Source organism: Castor canadensis, chromosome 1 (genome assembly GCF_047511655.1).
Source record: "Castor canadensis chromosome 1, mCasCan1.hap1v2, whole genome shotgun sequence".
NCBI lineage: Eukaryota > Metazoa > Chordata > Mammalia > Rodentia > Castoridae > Castor > Castor canadensis.
In genome coordinates, this window is record NC_133386.1 from 164365908 (window position 1) to 164390297 (window position 24390).

At 35.2% G+C, this 24390-nt stretch overlaps 1 protein-coding gene across 2 annotated transcripts in view; it reads left to right on the top strand.

Annotated features, from left to right (window-relative positions):
- Positions 1-24390, top strand: part of Ano3 (anoctamin 3) — a 286849-nt gene that overhangs the window by 238038 nt on the left and 24421 nt on the right. For both annotated transcript variants that reach the window (XM_074043012.1, XM_074043020.1), the window contains 4 exons: positions 6557-6593; positions 12622-12733; positions 13482-13539; positions 22948-23045. In XM_074043012.1, the coding sequence (XP_073899113.1) occupies positions 6557-6593; positions 12622-12733; positions 13482-13539; positions 22948-23045 (305 nt within the window). The remainder of the gene's footprint in view (positions 1-6556; positions 6594-12621; positions 12734-13481; positions 13540-22947; positions 23046-24390) is intronic.

Genomic DNA, 24390 nt, shown 5'->3' on the forward strand with positions numbered 1-24390 from the left:
CAAATACAACTTGTTCCCACCAAGTCTATGAGTTTGGTGAGGATTCATGTGTTCTTTCTTCCAAAGCACTTGAATTTTGCAGAAAACAAAAGCACAACTCAAAATAAAGTGAATCTCTACCTGTGGAAATAAAACCTCTGGAGACAAGTAAGGATAGCATAATTTGAATAATACAAACACTCTTTGGAGACCCTCAAACTCTCACCAGCTCAATTCAATTGAATACTAAGGCTTGTGTAACTTTGTAGATGTATAAATCAAACATCCATAATTCCTGGGAGAAGTCACACTGACTTTATTTATTTCTAAATGTTTATTTCTACTTGCTGAGCATTTTGATGTAAAGATTCATAGATTATTGGATATAGAACAGACTATAAATGCTTCTCCTTTGCCCTTGCAACTAAGGAGATTTTTTTCCTAACAATGGGAAAACCATGTTATACTCTTCAGATTTAATCAGTGTATAATAACGCTCTTTTGAATGTGTACATTTCTTTCCTATTCAGGATGTTAAAGCACTTCACAAATTATTAAACAGCCCTTCTGATTCACCTGAATCAGACAGGTTTGATTTAAGAGCTTAATCAAAGGGTAGATTAAAATGTCAACTATTATACAAACAAAATATCCACCTAGAAAACCAAATGCCTTATTATGCTATTTTCAGGTCAAAATTAAACATAAAGCAAATAAATATGTGCTTTATATTTCTTAATAGCTTGTATTTATGATCCCTGTGCCACAATTTTCTCCAGATAAATACTTGGCCTGAGTCAAAACATTCTATCACCCTAATGTTCTTTTCAGCTGCAATCTGTATGTGCTATATTATGAAATGTAGGCATGACAAGATAGTTGAAATCAGTTAACTTTTTTTCTTTAAATCAAAACCTTTATGGTATAATATACACAGCAAAAAACCTTACACTGTTTTTTGTATACTTCTTTTACTGTCATCGTTAACTATTGTGAGTTTTGCTTCTGAAACATTTCTGTTATCCGTTTCCTGCTCACCATTCTCATTTCTACTTTCTTAGTTCAGTGATTTGTCATATTTTAGTTGTACTATTGCAGCAGCCATGTAACGTGTTAGTCTTTCTACCTCCATTCTAAACTCTGCTGTCTCCCTTGCCACAGGATTGTTAGAAGGATCTATTTAAGTTGCTAATTTAATCATTTTATTTTGTGTTTGACCCTGTTTAATGGGTTTCCATTGCTTCTGATATGAATTCTAAATTCATTAGCTTAGTACAGAATGTCCACCATTATTTAAAGCCAGTTTTCCTTTCTTTTATGGGAGGTTGTGTCTACCTCCTTTCACACCTTGTACTTCAACCTGCAGTACCACTTTATTGTGTCCTCCAGCACTTTTCTACTTCATACCCCTCTCTCTTCATTCACAGTGGTTCTTCTTTCTAAAATGCTCCCCTTTCCTCCCTTCCACTTTTTTCTTTTTTAATTTCCTTGGAGAGTATCTCTTCAGCTATAAAAATACTAGTTAAGGATCACTTCTTCCATACAGCTTTATCTCAGTTCTTACACATAAGAACTGAACATTCTCTTCTTTGTTTTTATTCTAAAGGCAGAATTAAACAGTCCCTTTGTGAACATCCTTCTGTTGCAGTGCTCCTCATTTCTCATTTTCTCACTATGCCAGCATTGGACTCCTATAGCAGAAGCTGTAACTTTCCCATTTTTACATCTCCAGGTCCTTGCTTATGCCTGAACAGCATTTAGAGTATATTTTTTAATTAATCTGAAGTATTTTACTCTCCAAATGTTCTAGTATCTTGCATATTTTATGTGCTTAAATTAGTTTTTGTTATTAGTAATGTGTTTTCAGGTTTGTAGCCCTCATTTTAATTCAAATTAGTTACCAAAGACTATACATTTTAAAACAGGCAGATTCATATTGTCACTAAATAATAATTCAGTTGGGGACAAAAATGTAGACTGCTATAATCATAATTTGATTTAAATCCATTTTAAAGATTGTGAAGTTAATTTTAACAGTGTTTCCTATTCTTATTGTGCACAAAATTATCTGCAATCACTTTGAACAACTACAGATCTCCAAGTCCCACTTAGAATGTTCCCTGTTGGGCTAATATAAGTGTATTTAGAACAAAATATTCAAAAGTACTCTGGTGGTTCTGATAAAATTAGCCCTTTATATAGTATGAGAAAATCATGGATTTTGGAAATCTAAGGTAATTTTGATGCAACACCAGAATCAGAAACCACATCTTCCAAAAATAAATCATAAATAATTAAAAAAACAGAATTTATTGTTTTAACATCCCTTTACTACATATATAGCTAAAAAAACTGCAATGACAATTTGAAACCATGAGTTGTTTTTTTCCTAATCCTATACTTTTTTTTCTTTTTTTTTCCCCTAAAAGTGTATTACTACTTGTCAGTGTCATAAATGGTGTGGTTGCTATCCTATTTGGAAATATTCCCAAAAATATTTTAATGAAAATTAAAAATGTGAAATTTTTCTAAAAATAAATATATTGTTACTGCTTGACAAACAAACCTTAACTAATTTTGTGATGTTAAAGAAGCATGACAGCTGTCTGCCATTATGATTTTTGAGTATTCTTAAAAATAAATAGAAACTTCTCAGAAGTACTTGTACAGTATGAAATATTTTGAGTTAGGCCACTTAAATATTTTTAGCATAGTCAATAAAAGAATGAACTACTGGGCTGGAGGCATGACTCAAGCTGTAGAGGGCCTGCCTAGCAAATATGAAGTCCTAATTTCAAACCCAGTACTGCCAACAAAAAAAACTAAAAATGAACTCCTTTTGGCACTTGTCTGATTTTAAAAAGTATTTACCACACACAGAATATAACATAACCAACCAAAGAAAGAGAAAATTCCTACATAATTTTGGCAAAAGTAAATACTCCATGCTGATTCTAAGGTCTTCCCCATCATCTATTTCCTGCTCTAGAGTCAAGAATTTATATTCCTTTGCTTCTTTAATGGTCCTGATCTTTAAAGGCCTCAAAATACATTTATGTTTCCTTAACTCTTGCTTGCCATTGGTTTCCAATTATAATGCAAATAGGTTATTATGGAATAGGGTGGATCAAAGGGTTGTACCATACCTCTTAACCAGGAAAGAAGGTAATGTCAAATGACTCATTTAATAAGTGGGTTGGCTTTATAAAAAAATGAATTTGCTCAGTTTGTTCATGTCTATGTCCATAGTTTCTAGAAATTCAGAAGGGTAAGAGCAGTGTCTTCAACTCTGCAAAAGTCCTTTTTGAGTTCATTTTTATAGTTAAAGCTGGACTGTGGGGCTCTGATGCAGAAATGAAATGCATTAAAACAAGTGTGGAACTCCCTGATATGTCTTGCACACCAACCATGCCTTTTCTTTACTCTTGTTGCTCTTTTTCCTCCAATGGATTTTGGCATAACATCCCAACAAGGTACTAGGGGAAGCTGATGACTTCTAAGCTCAGAATGAATTCTAAAACCTTTACTGTGGCCAGCCATGCCCTGATACAATGTTTTCCTATGAGCTCTCCCTGACTCACACTTAGCTCTGTTATGGCCACCACTCCTATCTCTCTAATGCTGTGCCAGTTATGAACACATCAAGTCCACTCTTGTTCCAGGGCATCTGCACTATGGGTTCTGTGTCTCAAAGGTGTTTAGCTCAGGTTTCTGCTTGCTTCTCTCCCTCAATTCCTGTCTCTGCCCAAACGCCATCCTCTCAAATAGGCTTTCCTTACACTCTACAGTGTAGTGTTCTGCACCTAACACTACTCTAACCACACCTTTTTCATCCTGACTAATTATATATGTCTTTGTTATTTGTCTCTGCCTGGTGAAAAGTTCCATAAAAGTAGAAACTGTATCTGCTTGATTCACTATTGTTTGGTTTCTCTAATACTACCTAACCCATTGGAAATTCTTGATGAATATTTTTAATCTAATTGATATATATGAATAACAGAATTCTGCTTACTAAATGTAGTACTGTGTTATTTTTAGAAGTACAGGTTCACCAAAATGGAACCGTATGTGAGTATATTATTTAGGGAGCAGTATAGTTGTCCCAGAACACGCTCATCCTCTCCTTCCTTAAATAGATATCCATTCTGCTTCACCTACTCAAATATATGCACACTCAACCTGTTCTCCCAGCATCATTGCTGTCATGTATAATGCAGCTGGATATACTTAAATCATAGTTTCTTTCTGTACTTTGTAGGTTTTGTGTTGAAAAGGCACTGAGCAGGGACTGGTACCATCATTATGGTACTAATGAGCCAGAGCATTTGGTTCTTGGATGATGCTGGTTCTCAACTACCCCAGAAATTTTTTAGTAGCAATACACCCACCATCTTTTGTGATCTATAATAGTCTCCCAAAAGTTGTTGTAATCTCTTTGAGTATCTGGCTTTAGACATTTCCATCCCAGGCTTGTAGACAGGCTCCATGAGCTAACTATTAACACAGAAGTCTCAAAATATGACAAGGCATAGCATACATACCAAAAGACAGCCATGATAGCAAACCCTAACTTTGTTTCTTACTTAGTAGAGTTATATCGGGCCAGGTGCCTGAAATTCTAAGCCTTATTTTCCTGTTTTATAAAACCAAGGTCATCATACCTGCTTGACAAAATTGTGGTAAGAAATTCCAATATATGAAAAGAACTGTTTGGCACTAATGAAATATTCTAAATGGCAGCTATTTAAACAGAATTAATTTTCTGTTATCAGAGGTACACTCAGCTCAGTACTGGAAGCACAGTAGCTGCTCAAGTACTATCTGTATGTTGATAAAGTCCATTCTGTTGTACTCCTTGGAGAACCTGTCTGGTCATCTTACTTGATCAACAGGGTGTGGAAAAGATTGTGTTATAGCAAAATAGCTTTGGTGTTAATGAATTCAATCTTGTCCTACAATTGCAAAATAATAAGTTTGCGCACACAGCTAAAATTAAAGAAAACTGTATTAGGGAAGCATAAGACTATTGTGCTCAGGGTAATGTATCTATCTCAAAATGCTTTAGGTCTTAGAAAGAGGTAGATTTGCATCATAGATAAGATGAGTAATCACAACAGTAAGTTCTATGAAATAACTGTCAGAGAATGTGAGTATCTCTTAAGGTATGCAGATACATATCTTAAATCTGCCTTCTCTTGCAGAGGATTACTATAATTATTAATTTAAACAGCAATTTATTGAATTATGTGGGTATGGAGTCATAGGCTAATGTATATACTCACACCACAGCATATTACACCCTTGCACCTATAACAGATATATTTTACCAACTATACTTATTTAGAGTATTGGTAAATCATGCCCTTTGCTTATATACCTTTGCTGTATCAATGGTAGTCAGAGTATGTAAGGGAAGAGAGAAGTTGACCAAAGCTGGAACAATGTCACCAGAAAAGTCTACTGTACTCACGATGTACAGATTCAACAGATCAACTTACAATACTGTTTTAAATAGCCACTCAATAAAAGAACGAAGTTAAGAAGGTGAATATGTTTGATGTGCTTTCTATACAAAAATGAATATAGAATTTTTAAACCTGTTGAAATCATCATAAGAAAAGAACTAAGGTAGAAAAAACAAAAATAGAAGGGATGAACCAATTCTGGTTATATTACACGTATAAATGAAAATGTCACAATGAATCACATGGAACATATTTTCAGAAGGGGAGAATAGGAAGGCAAAACAGGTACCAGTGGTAGAGGGGAGAAGAAGGATGAATATGGTAGAAATATTATGTACTCATGTATTTAAATGGAAAAGTGAGACCTGTTAAAACTATTCCAGGAATGAGGGAAAGAGGGATAAAGGAGAATGATGATATATTATAAGAACTTTTATAAATGTCACAATGTACCCTCAGTATAACAATAATATGATATTAAAAAAAGAAAAAGAAAATATGTAATATTAAAAAAAACCCACCCAAATAACTTTTTTTGAAATGTAAATTTTCATACATTTTTGTCATAGTTTAGAAGATTATCAATAGTATACAATTCAAACTTCTACTTCACCTTCCAGTATGGTAAAAAAATAAATAAATAAAAAGACCCTACAATTTGAAAATCAAATCCCAGCTCAGCCATTAACTGAATGACATTTTCTTTTATCTTTGTCTTGTTTAGAAATCAGATTATAGTGCAAGGCCCTGAATTCACTCCCCAGTGCCACCAAAAAATACAGAGAGAAATAAAAATATCTACCAGAAAAGAATTATTGCAGATAACAGGTGGTGCATATACATATCTGTAATACATATTACCATGTGCATTTGTATTTCACCCATTTTGTGTATGCATATATACTTGCATACTAAGTTTCGATAACTATTTCTACTTAATTTCACATATAAAAGTAGTAGAGCACTTGCCTAGGAAGTACAAGGCCTTGAAAACAACATATGTACACATTTATACATATATATGTATATATATTAGATGTTTCTATGAAGAATGTAGATACTCACTATTTCCTAAAAGAAAAGAATAACACTTATTCTCTATATTACAGGCTTATGAAAAAATTGCTTACCTGCTCACTAATTTAGGTAAGTCCCTTTTTCCCTAACATATGGGCACATATCTGTAGTTGCTTTATGTATTTTAGCTTTTTTAGCATATTCAGTTATATAGCTGTTTATAAAAATGAGAGAGGTATGAGAAGAAATTGATCTACATCAAATAACAATAGAGAGGCAATGCATGTAGCTACAAAACATCCTAACTAGAAATTAGCAAACCTCATTCTTTCTATTCGGGCATGCTTTTTTCTCCAATTTTTCAGTTCTTTATGTTTTTTTTTCCCAATGCTTATTTTTTAACCTAAGTATTATACCACACACACATGTTTTAAAATACAAAACAGCACTAAGAGATTGTTAACAATGTACCCATTCACATATTTTCTGTGATTCTGAACCACTTTTTTTTTAACAGTTTCTTCTTTTACTCCCCAACCTATTTCTAAAGAACACTTCCATTAGCTTATTGGATTTTTATCTTTGCATAGCTGTTTATTTCCTTCAATTTATAAAAGTAACAATTATAAAGACAAATCTTAATCTTCCTTGCAATGCCCTGTGGTTGCATACCTCCCCATTCATCACCTGAAAAACATGACTTGATTTTCTTCTCCGTTCCAAAACACTTAAAAAGGGTATATATTTGGCCAAATTAGTAATTAATGTTCATATCATTGTATCTATATAATTGTTTTCATATCTAAGACATAGTATGTGCTATAATTATGTTTTAGTTTCACTTTTATATTTTCATGAAAATGGCTTATTTTTGTTCAGTAAAGTTTTTGTTATGATGCTAAATTTCCTGTGACTGTTCAAACACAACGAGTATACTGTGCACTTGATATCCTTGCTAGAATTACTCTCCCAAGCCCCTATCTGCTGGAGCAGATGAATTATGCTCTAGGCTAAGGCCACCTGCATCTGGACTCACTTTGACAAGCACCCTGGCAATTTCTTTCATCTTTCTACCTCAGTTGACTGGTATTCCCTGAATCCTGATTCTTCTTCCTTAGATGAAGTCCTTATTTTGCTATGTGCAAGTAAATTTTTTGTAACTTCATATGTTTGAAAAACATCTTTATTCTATCCTTGAACTTGAATTTTGGATTTCCTGAGTACAGAATTCTAAATTGGAACTAACTTTACCTTTGATTTTTCAAGGAATTTGTTTACAACTTTCTGGAATCCTGTATCGTTAGTGAGAACTGTGCTGCCAGCTTGATCCTCTGTCTGCATGCAATTTGTTGTGATTTTTCATTCACTGCTCTGTAATAGTTTTGGATCTTTTCTCACTTTGAGATTTCATAGGGATGTTCTCTGGTTAGAGGCTTTTATAGTTTGGTATGCAGGATGGTTAATGTGTTCCATGAATACATGTATTATTGTATCCACAAATGACATGGAACTAAACATTGCAAGAGCTGTATTGGGGATAATTTCTAAGAAAGATGTAAGTAGAAAGAAGCTGAATGGGCAGGGAGAGGCTCAGACAGCATCGCAGAGATGATAGTCTTTACCAACCAAGTGAGAGGAGTGAGGACAAAGATTTCAAAGATTTACAGAATCCAACATTGGGTATAATTGGCTAAATCCTAGTCCCTTTCTCATGCTGAGTCATTGTGTGGTGGCTAGCTGGAAAGAGTGAGGTCTTGGCCTGAAATCTGAAGCATGGTGTGATGGTGAACACGGCCAGAGTCTGACAGCTGACTGCACTCTTTGCAATTGAACAGCAAGTTCTTTTTTTTTTTTATTTTTATTTTTTTATTTTTCTTTTATTATTCATATGTGCATACAAGGCTTGGTTCATTTCTCCCCCCTGCCCCCACCCCCTCCCTTACCACCCACTCCGCCCCCTCCTTCTCCCCCCCCTCAATACCCAGCAGAAACTATTTTGCCCTTATTTCTAATTTTGTTGTAGAGAGAGTATAAGCAATAATAGGAAGGAACAAGGGTTTTTGCTGGTTGAGATAAGGATAGCTATACAGGGCATTGACTCACATTGATTTCCTGTGCGTGGGTGTTACCTTCTAGGTTAATTCTTTTTGATCTAACCTTTTCTCTAGTACCTGTTCCCCTTTTCCTATTGGCCTGAACAGCAAGTTCTTACTGGAGGGAAATCTTAGTGGGCACATCTCCAAACCACCATAATCTAGAAATCAAAAGCTTAACTTTAGGGTTTTTCACTTTTTTTAAAAAAATAATTTTCCTTCTTTTTTTCTTGAAATTTGTGTTTCTGTCCATATTCTATAATGCTATTTTTTTCTTTTCCCATTTTCTGTGTATTTCTTAAGAGTTTATTCAACATAGTGTCAACTGTATCTTACAAGTCTTCTCATGAGTGCTTTAAATCAGCTCATTTTCCAGAACTATGTCCTGTTCTCTGAGTATTCCATTTCTATGTCACCCAGATCTTGTTTCACAGATGCAATATCTGAAGTAGGGAAGATAATGGAGTAAGAAAGCATGGGTTGAAATTTGGCTTCATAACTTATTCTAAGCAGTTACACAGCAGCAGTGATTTTTTTTTTTTTTCCCTCTTGGTGCCTCAAGTTCATTTTCTATCAGTGGGGTAAAGTTTTCCATGAATGCCACATAGTGTTATTGTGAGTTCATGTATGCAAAGCATTTTTAAGAGTATCTAAAGCAGTTAGTACAGGAAAACAAACATGATAGCTGTTAACTTGTACTTCCTATTTGAGCATATTTAAGGTCTCTTTAAAAATGGTTATCTTTTTTATTGTTTTTTGCTTGTGCATAATTTCTGTCTGTGTGTTCCTTTTTTCACTTTGTTTCAAACTTTGTCTTTCTTGTTATAGCCTTTTTTTAAATGCCAGGTAAACTGTGACTTCTACTCACTTTTTATAGTGAAGCATTGAAAAGCACCTAGGGAACCTCTGTATGGGAGTTATCTACTAGTCACCAGCCCTATAGAGTGGACAGTATCTTATCCATTTTGTGGAAAATTCCAAGTGCTGGAATCATAGCTATTGTCTCCTGGATTGGTCAATATCCCTTCAGAGACATGTTGCTACCCTCTACTTAGTTCTTACCATGCTGACTGCTGAATGAGGAAAATACCATAGGTTTAACTTAGAATATAGATGTGCATATAATCCCCTCTGAGACTCTCCCAAATCATATCTTCATTTATTCATTTGTTCCTAGGTACTTTTGCCTCCAATTCTTGAATTTTCTATAATTTTATAAATAGATATCAGCTTTCCTGTTAGGGTTCTCCATACTTCTACCATTACCTCTATCCTCAATCTTTGCAGACTTTGCTGATCTATTTAGTTAGTATTGTCTATACCTTTTCTAGTTTTGAGGACATAGATCTCCCACATCAACTGTTTTGACCTTTGTTCTACTCTCATTCTTTTTGTCCTTGTACGGTAGTGCCTTTTTCAACATTTAGTGATTTGTTTTGGGAATTCAGAAAGGAGTAGATATAAAGATATGAATGCTACAAACAGAAAGTCTTTAAGGAGTTTCTCTACTCGTTGTCCTCATCAGCAAACCAGAAATATTGGAATGTATCTTGTGTTCATTTTGGGGGACAAATATCTTATTACATAACTGTTGGAGAAGTGATCCCCTCTGCTCCTCCTTCTTTTCTTATTTTTTGTGTCCCAGTTTTTGTATTGTTAAAGTGAGAATGATAACAGCTCCTATTCCATCATTGTTAAAGATTGGCTACCTGACATAAGACAAGTGTTCAATAAGTGGCAATGATCTGTTTCATTGTTCTTTAAATTCTCCGAGGTGAACTTTGTTCTGCTATGTAATGAAACACTTGGACTAGATTAGTCTCAAAACTCTTCTTTATCTATTTAGTAGCTTTTAAAGTCCTTTCTTCCCAGGATAAAGACAAATGTAAGGAGAATTACTTGGTGGAATTATGATTTATAGGAAGAAACAGAACAGCAAGAAATGTTTTTTCCCTAGTGAAGATAGTGCTCGATGATAAGCTAGGATCTGACATCATCACTCAGTCATAAACTAGGGCCTTGTTTCTTACTATTAGTTTCTTTATTCCTTACAATTAATACATATAGTAAGAAGGTACTCTGTTTTAAGATTATAATACTGTGAGGGATTTTTGACCTCTGATGTCAAAACTTTGTTTGACCTTTGAAAAATAAAACGTAGTGGTAGTAAGGAGGTAGAGGGGAGAGGGAGGGGTTAGGTTAGGTAAGGGAGGGGGTGGAGGAAGGGGAGAGAAATGACCCAAACATTGTATGCACATATGAATAAAAGAAAAAAGAGAAGAAAAAGAAAACATAGTGATATATTGATGAAAAGAAACAAATTCAAAATTCAAAAATGTGAGTGACTGACAATTGAGGAGCAAGAGCAAATATTTGAAGAATGTAGTAACAGTAGCATCAGATATGACTATTTTAATATTAAGCAAACTAGAATTTAAAATACATTTGAGAACTAGAAAATTATATGCCATATTGAACAAAATATAGGAAGCAAAAACTAATAGAAAAACAAAAATAACTTGACAAGTCCACAGTCAAAGCATAAGTAAAATGTGGGCATGCTGGCATACCCTGTAATCTCAGCACTTGGTTGGCAGAGGCAGGAGGATCACAACTCCCAGGCTAGTCTGGGCTACATACGGAGATTCTGTCTCAAGAAAACTAAGAGCTGGAGGTGTAGCTCAGTGTTTACTTGCTTAGCATGTGCAAGGCCTTGAGTTTACTCTCCAGCACCACTATATATGTATATGTGTGTGTGTGTGTGTGTGTGTGTGTGTGTGTGTGTGTGTAAAGATATGGGGAAATCAACTATCACAGTTAGCAAACTACTTTGAAAATATATACAATCTATAAATTCAACAGAAAAACAAATATCCTTATATTCTTTTCAAACACTTCATTTCTTGACACACACTAATCTACAAAATTTGACCACAAAATTGCAGCTTTTTGCCTCAAAGCAGAAATCACACAGGACACAGTTTGGGTCATGATGCAACCAAAGTGGAAATGGAGAACTAAAACTATCTAAAACATGAGGAATGTTTTTTAAATCCACATTTTCTTTTCTAGATCAATTTTCTGTCAAACTGAAAGAACTAAATTTACAAACTAGAAGGAAGCAACAACAAAAACAGAACATGTCAGAACCTTTGGAGAATAGTTCTTCCTGGTGGTTCTTGCACATGTATTGCAACCAGTTACTCAATTGGAGGCCCCTTCTACCTCCAGCATCCACCACTATGGACTTGGGCAGTTCCCTAGAACCCTTTCCTTCCATGTGTTTTGGCTCATGTACATAATTGATCTGAATTTTCTTTAAGTTAGGTCTTGTATTCTGTCTTTCTTGAATTCTTTAATTACATTAACAGTTGTATTAGACATACATGTATATTTTTATCACTTATTTGGATATTAGATAGGAGCCCAGGCTCTGGTGTTCACTGCCATCTTTATCCAATCTATCTTATATTTTTTCTTTTAATAGTCATGGAACTACAAGATATAAGAGTTCATAAGGTTCTTAAAATCATTTAAACTACTCAATTCACAAATGAGAAAACTAAACATAAAAAATGTAAAAAGCTTCACTTGACATTACTTGCAAGTAAGGGATAAGGCTGAGATAAGAAGTCAGGTCATATGACTAATACAGTAATCTTTTCTCTTTCTCAACAAAGTACTCTGGAGTGGTATAGTCTATATCAAGCATAGTTTGAGTGAAGGGCTGATCATATCTTTATAGTTACCTCTAAAAGACAAGAACTGTCTAAATTCTCTCTAAAAGAAATTCTAGAACATCTTTATATATTAGTAACAAGAATCGTGCTGCTGCATCTGTGGGAAAAGTCTGGAAATTATCTTACTAAATCCCCTCATGAACTCTGTACAGCAAATACTATCATTTTCATTTTATAGTCACAGACACTAGAACTCAAAGCTTCTAAGTATCTCATAAAACTAGTAGATGGCTAAAACTAAAATAGAGCATAGGACTTCCAATTTCATGTCCAGATTTGTTGTCATTCCCCTAATGGATGTGAATACACTTGTGTTCCTTTCAGAATATCCTCGAACAGAATCTGAGTGGGAAAACAGCTTTGCCCTGAAAATGTTCCTTTTCCAATTTGTCAACTTAAACAGTTCTATCTTCTATATTGCTTTCTTTTTGGGAAGGTAAGTCAACCTTATACACATCTTTGCAGAATAAAAAACACAGCCAAGGGTTCCACTGTCAATTAGTTAACAAAGGTGGCAAATTCTTGGCCCTGGCCTAGGAAGATTGTGATAACGAGCTTTCCCAAGGATTCTCACTCAGAGACTTCTGGCAGCCACTACCAATTAAAGTTGGTATTCAAAAAAAATAGAATCTATATGCCATATTTGAATTGAGCTATGACTGTCTATGTTGCAGCAATTATTTTGTTAAAGAAGAAAAGGACTTTTGTGTAACCCTGGATTACAATTCCTAATGTGGAAGCTTCAATCCATTTAAATGGATTTTTCTTTACCTACTCTACAAAATGCAAAAAAAAAAAGAAAAATTAAATTAATGGGTCTGGTTGGTTATATGGTTTATACTCCACACAGCACCATGGAAACATAGGGAAGCTAGAAAACACTTTTAATAAAACCGTTCATCACTTTATGTTAATGTCGATGAACTTCTTCCGTAAGAAAATACGACCCTACATCTGAAAGTATTAAATGTTATCAGGTTGTTTGTCTGTACTTCCTCAACCCACTGGTACTTTCTCTTTTTTAAGTCAGGCACTTTGAGTTGACTAAGCATAACAAAAGTCAACTGTTTGAGAACTAGATGCACCAGTGAACATTTATGTCTACCCACACATGTACTTGTTGTAGGGTGTTGGTAGGTGTTCCTCTCACATGACTGCTAATGAATTAAAATGTTTTGTTCCAGATTTGTAGGCCACCCTGGAAAATACAATAAACTTTTTGACCGATGGAGACTAGAGGAAGTAAGTAACCTTGTGAGAGTGGGTAAGTGGATGGCATAGACACAGGCCAGTGACTGTGGGAGGCAGAGGATTGTGGAAAGAAGGATATGTCCAGGCATATTGAAGACACAATTTTGCTACAAAAGTGTTCCTTGCATTTGAAAAAGAACTAAATTTATGAATAAAACATTCATAGCTACATTTATGAATAAAATTTGGTGTTTTGAAAGGTTATACCTCATGAATCTGACCTCTGCTCTCTTTTATCACATCTATTCCATTCACAAACACCAAGAATTTAATTCCAGTAATTTTTATCATTTTGAAAGTTAGTATTATTTATTAAATGAGCCTCCAAACTTTTAAATATGTGAAGTTTTTTTTTAAGAAGGGAGATTTTAGTTCAAAAGAAATTTTATTTGAAACACTAATATAAATATATAAGCATATCTGACAAAGTCTGAAACTTATACATTGATTTAAAATATGTATGTCCTTTGGGAAAATATGTAGGAACAGTATTGCTATATATTTTCACTGAGACTGAGAAATCGTTCTTCAAAAGGCTACTACCTATAGTGTAAATTCTCACTTTTCTCAGACTTTTGCCAACAAAAAGATTGATTTTGTCAATCTGATTGTCAAAATATATCTCCTTTTGATTTTAGCTTCTTTATTTATGATTGAGATGCTGAGTATTTGTCATGTTTGTTGGACATATTTTATTACTATGTGTGTTTGTACTATTTTGGTTCATTTTCATTAGATTGTTTCTCTGCTTCATTAATTTATAAAATAATAAAATTAATCTCTAATCTTTCAAACTGGCTGCAGATTTTCCCTTAATTTTTTCTGACTTTTTTATTCCTTGATACATTTTTTTATTCATTTATTCACATGCGCATACATTGTTTGGTTCATTTCTCCCACCTGGCACCCTCCCCCCTCGCTCCCCTTCACTTCCAGGCAGAATCTGTTCTGCCCTTATCTCTAATTTTGTTGAAGAGAACACATAAGCATAATAAGAAGGACAAAGCGTTGCTAGTTGAGTTAAGGGAAGCTATACATAGAGATTCCTAGCATTGCTTCCATGTACAAATGTGTTACATCCCAAGTTGATTCAACTCTAACTGATCTTTACATTGGTTCCTGATCCCTTTCTCATGTTGACCTGTGTCTCTTTAAGGTTTCTGTATTGATTTCTCTGGAGTGGGGACATCAAATGCTTTCATGTTTTGGGTTTTCTACCTATCCCCATACCTCCCGTATGTGCTTTCCCCTTGTCATGTGACCCAAGTCCAACAACATTGCTGCTTTTGCCCTAGATCTAAAGTCCACATATGAGGGAGAACATATGATTTTTGGTCTTCTGAGCCTGGCTGACATCGCTCAGAATGATGTTCTCTAGTTCCATCCATGTACTTGCAAATGATAGAATTTCATTCTTCTTCATTGCTGAGTAAAATTCCATTGTGTACAAGTACCACATTTTCTTGATCCATTCATCAGTAGTGGGGCATCTTGGTTGTTTCCATAACTTGGTTATTGTGAATAGTGCTGGAATAAACATGGGTGTGCAGGTGCCTTTGGAGTAGCCTGTGTTGCATTCCTTTGGGTATATCCCCAGAAGTGGGATTACTGGATCATATGACAGATATATTTTTACACTTTTAAGAAGCCTCCAAATTTTTTTCCAGAGTGGTTGCACCAGCTTGCATTCCCACCAGAAGTGTAAGAAGGTTCCTATTTCCCTGCATCCTTGCCAACACATGTTGTTGTTGGTGATTTGGATGATGGCTATTCTAACAGGGTTGAGGTGGAATCTTAATGTGCTTTTGATTTGCATTTCCTTCATGGCTGGAGATGGTGAGCACTTTTTCATGTGTTTTTTGGCCATCTGAATTTCTTCTTTTGAGAAAATTCTGTTCAGTTGTCCATTTCTTAATTGGTTCATTGATTTTGGGAGAGTTTAGTTTCTTAAGTTCCCTGTGTATTCTGGTTATCAGTCCCTTGTCTGATGTATAGCTGGCAAATATTTTCTCCCACTCTGTGTGTGGTCTCTTCAGTCTAGAGACCACTTATTTTGTTGTGCAGAAGCTTTTAAATTTTATGAAGTCTCTTTTGTCCATTCTTTCTCTTAGTTGCTGAGCTGCTAGGGTTCTATTGAGGAAGTCCTTGCCTGTACCTATTAATTCCACAGTGTTTCCTGCTCTTTTCTGTACCAACTTCAGAGTTTTGGTTTGCTATTAAGGTCCTTGAGCCATTTTGAGTTGATACTAGTATTGCTACTCCTGCCTGTTTTCGGGGGCCATTGGCTTGGTAGATCTTCTTCCAGTCTTTCACCCCCAGCCAGTGCTTATTTCTGACAATTAAGTGGGTCTTCTGTAGGCAGCAGATTGTTGGATCTTCCTTTTTAATCCAGTTTACCAATAAGTGTCTTTTGATGGGGGAATTTAGTGCATTAACATTCAGTGTTAGTATTGATAAGTATGTGGTGATCCCTGTCATGTAGCTGTCTTTGTTGATTAAGAGTTTGATTGTGTGTAGCTGAATCAATGTTACTCTGTACTTTCTTGCCTTTTCTTCTCCTTGGTTTGGTATTGCCTGCCCTTTCATGGTTTTGTTTGCTTTCACTTTCTATGTGCAGAATTCCTTGAAGAATCTTTTATAGTGGTGGCTTGGTGGCCACATATTGTTTTAGTTTCTGCTTATCATGGAAGATTTTTATTGCTCCATCTATTTTGAATGATAGTTTTGCTGGGTAGAGTATCCTAGGGTTGAAGTTATTTTTATTCAGTGCCTGGACTATCTCACTCTGATTAAAAGCTCTTCTTGCTTTTAATGTTTCTGTTGAGAAATCTGCTGTGATTGTGATGGATTTACCTTTGTATGTTATTTGTTTTTTTTTTCTCTTACAGCCTTCAATATTCTTTCTCTACTTTCTGTGCTTGTTGTTTTAATGATAATATGTTGTGAACTAGTTTTATTTTGGTCAAGTCTGTTTGGTGTCCCAGAGGCTTCTACCTGGATGGGCATAGTCTTCTCTAGATTTGGAAAATTTTCTGTTATTATTTTGTTGAATATATTACAAATTCCTTTTGCTTGCACCTCTTCTCCTTCTTCAATGCCCATGATTCTCAGGTTTGGTCTTTTGATGGAGTCGGTGAGTTCTTGCATATACCTTTGAGAAGTCTTGAGTTGTCTGACTACTAGTTCTTTATTTTTCCTTTAATTACCACTTCATCTTCGAGTTCTGAGATTCTGTCTTCTGTTCATTCTAGTCTGCTGGAGTGGCCTTCCATTTTGTTTTGTACTTCTTTTTCATTCTTTTTTCTGAAGTTTTCCATATTATGAGTCACTGCCTCTTTAATATTGTCAATTTTCATCCTTAATTCATTTATCTCTCCATTTATGGTGTTCTCTGTTTCATTTTGGTATTTATTTAAGGCTGCTATGATTTCATTTATTTGTTTTTGTGTTTTCCTGGTTCAGTAACAGTAGAATTTCAGTCTTAGTAGTTCTGATATTACTCATTTAGCATCCAGTCCTGTTTGTCTGCATCTCATAGGCAGGTTTGGAGCTGGTGTCTGGTGGTGTTTGAGCCCTCCTGTGGTGGGCAATGGCCAGCCCACTGGCCATTGTGCAGGCAGTGGTCTGCAGGATGGCAGCCTGGCAAGGCAGCAGCCTGGTGGGCCTCCAGGGTGGAGGTCCGGCAGATGGCAGCGGCATATGGGCCAGCTTGTTCTTTCAGTGTATTGTGGCATGGAGAAGCTTTCCATGGGCTAGGGGTTCAGGGTGCTGAAGTTAAGCTCTCCCTGGTGCTTTACCTCAGCCATGCATGTCTCCAGCATCTCAGCAAGGTCCCTGATTCATGGAGCTCATGTAGTCTGTGTCCGTCTCCCAGTCACCACTTTCAATACCTCCTTGATACATATTTGTTTTAACAAAATTCCAAAGTGTTTTCTAATCAAATAATCGTTTTTCATAATGTCAGTATTGCATCATGTCACAAATGACAATTTCTCATTTCTAGAAATTAAAAAAACTTTTTTTTACTAATGCTATTTTTTAAATGAGAATATCTCTTACCCATTAAGAAGTTACTTTGGGGTAAAGAATAATCAGGTATTTTCCCCAAAATGGAAGTTATACATTTAATAAAAATATTTTTCTCATTCAACTAAAAGAGTTTCTAAATTTATCGTGGTTTACATATTATAATTATTGATTTCTAAACTCTATACACATACTAACCAGAATGTCTATTCCTTCTTTAGTTCAAAATTGATTTAATGATTTTACTGTAAAATCTAATTTAATATATAGTGCCATTAGTCAGAAGTCATAATTTAGAAAGTGGTTAGAAAAGATTCTTCTAGTCTCCATCTAAAAATCTCCTCAAAATTCAGGGGAGGCCTCATTCGTGGTTTTTCCCCAGGTCATTCCAGAAATTTATTGTAATACATGGACAAAGCCTAAAACTTCTTAAGACCATATACTTCATAATCAGAAACCTGGACTCAAATGTTAACTACCCCTACATATACGTTGCCTTTAATTTAATTTCTTTGAATATTTGTTTTCTCTTCCTAAATTGGCAATAAAAACCTTAGGTTGCCAAGTTGCTTATAGATAAAAGACAATTTGGCTGGGTGTGGTGATGCATGTCTGCAATTCTAGCTACTCTGTATGTGGAGATCAGGAGAATGGAGGTTCAAAGTCAACCCAAACAAAAAGACAATTTGGCTGGGTGTGGTGATGCATGTCTGCAATTCTAGCTACTCTGTATGTGGAGATCAGGAGAATGGAGGTTCAAAGTCAACCCAAACAAAAAGTAAGTGAGATCCTCAGCTCAACCAAAAGCTAAGCATGGTGGTACATGCTTGTCATCCCAGATATGGTGGGAAGTATAAATAGGAGGATCACAGTACAGGCTACCTGGGAAAAATGCAAGACCCTATTCCAAAAATAACTAAAAAGTAAAAAGGGCTGGGGGCATGGCTCAAGTGGTAGAGCACCTGTCTAGCAAGCATGAGGCCTTGAGTTAAAATCCCAGTATCACCGAAAACAAAAAAAGAAAGAGATAGACAGTTTATGTAGCACAATTAGCACAATCCTTGTCCTATTAGCAAAATTATTGCTTACTTAAAAATGTTCTGACTTAAAAGTGATTGCGGCATATCATTCCATTGACCAAAGACAGACTAAAGGTGGGCCTGGTGATGTACATCTGTAATCCCAGAACTCAGGAGCCTAAGGCAGGGTAATCATGAGTTTGAGGACAGCATGGACTACATAGTGAGTTCAAGGCCAGGCTGGGCTACACAGAAAGACCCTGTCTCCAAAAAAAATATGTAGAAGCAAACAAAGAAACAAAGACAGACTAGGAGACTAAGGTCATTCCTAATCTTGGGACAGTCTCAAAGTCCCCAAGTCCAGTTGGTAGCTTTCTATTGTGGACCAGAATTATAGACCAGAATTATGCCCATATCTACTAAAAGGTTAGTTACCCAACCAATTAGGGACCAAAGGCTTACTTTTCACCAGAAGTGTTCAGTTGAAGTTAGGAAGAGTAAAAGGGGGAACAGAGTGGTGATAGTCAGGTGATTCTACATTTTGATGCCATTTGAGAGGCTACTGCCACCACTAATTTTGTTTAATTAGATATTTTTATTATGAAATTATTAGAAGTCTTGATTAGTCTTTGAAAGTCTCAGAAAAAATAGTTATACTTCAGGTGCCAGAAAAATGTTTAATAAACATCCAAGATAGTTTCTATCATATATGAGATATATGACAGCCATATTTTCCAACAAAGTACTATATATAATATTAGAAAAAAAAATCAGTAAAATGAGCAATATAAGTTTGTGATGAACATTAGGAATCCTGGAAGTGTAGATATAGAAAGTATACCTAATAGAAGTTAAGAATTTATTTATTGACACATATTCTATGTCAGCCCTCTGATGGGCAGTATGAGCAGTACAAATGAAAGCGTTTCTTTCCCTTCTCTGATAACATTAGTAGTCTTGAAGAACAAGACATTTTCATGAAATGTAACAAATATTTTGTCTTTGGACTGTGATAGTCTAGTTCTTTCCTACCCATAGGCAAGATCTTAGCATGTATAATTCTCAGTTCTTTTTTATAATAAGCTGGTGATGAGAACAGCTATCCCGGTATTGTTGATTGGTGGGTTAAATTGGGTTGTGCGTGTGAAATACTAGTCACAATTAATGGTAACTATCATAAAGAAAGAAAAATGTCACCATTTGTTTTAGCATATTTATGAACTGGCCATTCAGGACTTGTGACTTTCATACTATGTGCACATATATAGTTATATATGTTTGCATATGTAAATATATACATATATACCTCTAAGTCTTTCTACAGATATAACAAACTTCAGTTTCCAGCTGTGGTCTTTTATCTGCTCTGTGGCTTAGTAATTATTCAGCTTCAAACATTCTAGTGAGTACATTTATGGGTTATATGTGATAGAGTTCAGTGGGTCCTAAATTCATCCCAGAAAGAAGTGTGGTTTCACAAAAAATATTTTGTGTAAATTTAGTATTACAAAATTTTTTTTGGCAATACTATAGTTTGAACTCATTATTCACACTTGGTAGGCAGGTGCTTTATCACTTGAGCCACTCCACCAGTCCTACTATTACAAATTTCTAAGTAATAGCTAGCATTGAGTGCTCACTGCATGCTAGCATATTCCAGTAATTGTACAAAATGTTCTTCATATAAAAATTTTTAATCCTTGTAATGATTCTGCTTTTACATTTATTTTACAGATAAAGAAACAAAGGCATTAGAACTTATGTAATTTTCCTACAGCTATAAAAATCAATGAAGTTATGATACGAGTGTAGGCAGTATAGCTTCAGATTCTATGCTTTGACCGTTGTGCTTTCCAACCACCATTGGGATAGTGTGTAGATACCACCCAGTACATAATGGAAGTTTATTTTGCTAAGAGATTGCTCTGATTGCTGGCTCATTCATGTAAGTTGGATTTAGAGTAAAAAGTACTAAAAGAGATTAAGTGAAAGATCATGGGTATGGGAGTCTGATAATACTGTCTACCCCCCAGTTTCACCATCTACAAAGTAGAGACACCACCACCCACCACCCCAGGTTCTCACCAAGAGTAAATGAGAAAAATGTGTGAAAGCTCTCATCTTTGTCTTGTCCATGATCATGTGATTTTGAGTGGTGCAGATAGGATGAATTCCTGTGTCTTCTGCAAACTCATCTGTGTGCCATGTTACACACTGAAAATAAGGGCATTTTTTTAAACCAGGTAATCTTTAGGGTATTGAAGAACTGGATTCAACTCAAGGCCACCATTATGTGAATGGGGCACACTAACACGAACCACTGAATTCCTTTCTCTTCCCTATAAATCACAAACTCTTCCAGGCTCGATATCAACAAAATCGTAAAAGATCCATACATGATTTTATGATTGTCTTCATTTTTCTATCTCACATAATAGCATACTTGTGCTAAATCAACACTTCAAGGACATAGACACATTTGGTTAGTATAATTTATCCTTAGCATGGTATAAAAGAGCAGAGCATTGGGAAGAGGGGATCATGACTTCCTTCCCAAGTATCAGTCAGTTTTCATTACCTAGGACAAGTCAATTTACCTCCTCAGCTCAGCTGTAAGTTATGATCTGCCCTGTGGCTTACCAATTATTCAGCTTCAAGCATTCTTCTGAACACACTTATGGGATATATGTGACAAAGTTCACGGGGTCCCAAGTAGTTCCTAGAAAGAAGAGGCTTGCTTGAATGGAAGAATTTAAACTATTCCACATAATAAATATGATCACTAACAAACCTTCCCTTTGACTCGGATTAGAATGTTAAGTTACTGAACTGGAACAGGAAAAGCAGGTTCTTTTGTGTCCTAATTATTTGTTCTTTTTGAAGTCCCTCAAGTACCCAATTCGATTGAAATAAAAATCAAAGCTATAGAGACCATCATGCTTATGAGCAGGACAGGAACCCATTTATAAAGAAATAAACCCACACTTTACTCCCCAAATGTCTCTTATAGTGCAAAGCTTTTAAAGCAAATGCATTGGTTTCCATTTTCACTAAAATCAAATTTATGTGTATATATGTTTCTAATACAAAGTTTTTGAAAATACAGAAAAGCAAAGGAGCACAGAAGAGAAAAATTGGGGATCATACTGCCAAACTATTTTGTCACATGCATTTATCACTTAAAACATAAAAAATGTAGATATTCCTTTCCCAGAAGGTAGATTTTAACACTTCTCTACTATTATGAGAGTGGGATAGACGTTCTCACTCACTTCTAAAGATAAAACAAAAAAGAGAAAAAATGAGTAACTTTCCAGGGATGGAAAGAGCCTGGAAAACACTGTTTCAACCAATTAATGAAGATAATATCACTAGTAATATTGTGACATAATGTAGCTCTGATAGGATGTGATGAAAATGACACTTTACATTGGGGTTCTATCTTCCAAAACACATAACCCCAGGCCTTAACATAAGAAAAACATTAGACAAACACATACTATACATCCATCCAGTGATGTTCAAAACTCTGAAGGTTATGAAAAATTATCCAGACTGGGGAGACTGGGGAGAAATAAAGATTTGCAATGGGATGTGTTGGGTGAAATCCTGGGACCAAAAGAATAAAGCTGGTGAAATGCAAATATTTTCTGGGGTTTAGTTAATTGCAGTATACTGATGTTGTTTTCTTAGCTTTGACAAATATACCACGGCAATGTAAGGAACAATGGCAAGAACTATGTGAGGAACTATTAACACTCTCTGAAGTATTTTTGCACACTTTTAAAACTTCTAAAATTATCCTGAAATACAAAAGGTCATAAAAACAACATGTTATAACAACAACATATTATAATATTGTGTCACAGTAAAGCACTGAAAGACCCAGGTAAACATACTGTACTATTGATACCTTCACAATAGATCCAGTGACCAGAGTCCTCCTTCAAGAGAATTATTTGTCTGTTGCCTGATTGTTAATAGATATATAGTATTCCATAGCTTTGCTAATTTGATAATGCCTAACCAGAGTTTTCCAAACAGTAAGTACTCATTAAAAGACAGATTTCTTATTACACCTATAATTCTTATCAGAATTCCATCATATTTACTGAAAAATTCCCCACCAAATGTCCTCATACATAGTACTTCTTTCTTTCTTTCTTTTTAATGCATGAGACAGATAGTGTGTAACCCATCCTGGAAACTAAGCAGGGTTGGGACTGGTCAGGGTTGGATAGGATATAGTATAACCCAGGTTTAGAATTTACTATAAAATTTATAGGTAAGAATCTCTCAGCCAGCTGAGAAAAAAAAAAAAAAGAACATTATTGCTCTTAATGTTTTATTTCAGTGTCATCCTAGTGGCTGTTTGATAGACCTCTGTCTCCAGATGGGTGTTATCATGTTTTTGAAGCAAATATGGAACAACTTCATGGAACTGGGATACCCGTGAGTATATTATTTTTAAACTTTCCTTATATATAGCTGCAAAGAAGAAAACAGACATGTTGTGACTACTGATTAAGAATTCAGCGTTGGTGATCACACAGATGAGGGTTGTATTCCCACTCTGCTCCTTACTGAATATGTGACTCCGTGTAAGTTAAACATTTTGAGCCTCAGTTTTCATATGCCTAAGAAGATACCAACAGTTAGATCTACCTCAGAACAGCTGAAGTGATTAAAGAAAATGATAGATGTAGATGTGTTCAACACATCAGGACACTTGCTGGATTTTTAAAATGCTAACAATACAGGTTCTTGAGGATGAAAATAGTTTTCTGGGATTTTGACTACCAGCAGACCAAGCGTGTTATATTATTGTTAAATAAAGAGAGCCTTCATCCCTTCTAGAAGAATACATGAAAGATAAAATTTTGGGTGAGATGAAGTTTGGTACACTCTATGAGCACTCTTTCCTACTCACCCCCAAAAATCTTTAAATAGGGAAAAGGAAGGAAACTTAAAACTGGAATGTGATTGATGTGCTCACTGCATAGAAGTGAATATAGTAATCTTAAACTGGCAAAGTCCACTATGGGAAGGGGACTAGAAAGTAGTAAAGAGGTCTGGTAGAGATAAACCAATATGGATTGTAATACACATATGCATGGTAACAACACTAGGAATCTCTCTGTACAGCTATCTTTACCTCAAACTATAGCAAAAACACTATGTTTTTCTTATTATCTCTTATGTTTTCTCTCCAACAAAATCGGAGAATAAGAAAGCAGAACAATTTCTGCCCAGAAGCGGGGGCGGGCCATGTGCGGGAGGAGCCCAAACAATGTATGCGCATGTAAATAAATGTAAAAACCATAAAATAAAAATTTAAAAATAGTATTTTAATTTTGACCTTTTCCATAAGTTTTAACCAACTGTACAAAGCTGGCAGAGATGCTGAATGCCAACTTTTAGACATAAAAATATTTTCCATCAAATGTATACACATATGAATAAATGTATGAACAATTTAAAAATGCAGTTTAAGCACAAGCTATTTAAACAATCCAGTATTGATGCTTTAGAACCTAATCAACCAGAAGTAAAAATATGACTATTTTGAGTAATTTCCTGACTATGGGGGAAGAACCCATTAGCTGATCAATGATCTAAGTAGCATAGGCTTAGTCATTAAATTTTACCTTGATTCTTTTTTCATGTTGGCTATAAATTAGGACCTTCCTGAGCACAAACCAGAGGTTGAAAGAGTGATATTAACTCTGAAATCTGCCATAAAGTATTGGTTAAATTAGAAGAAGTCTTAGAGCATGGATACAGAATTACCCAACCT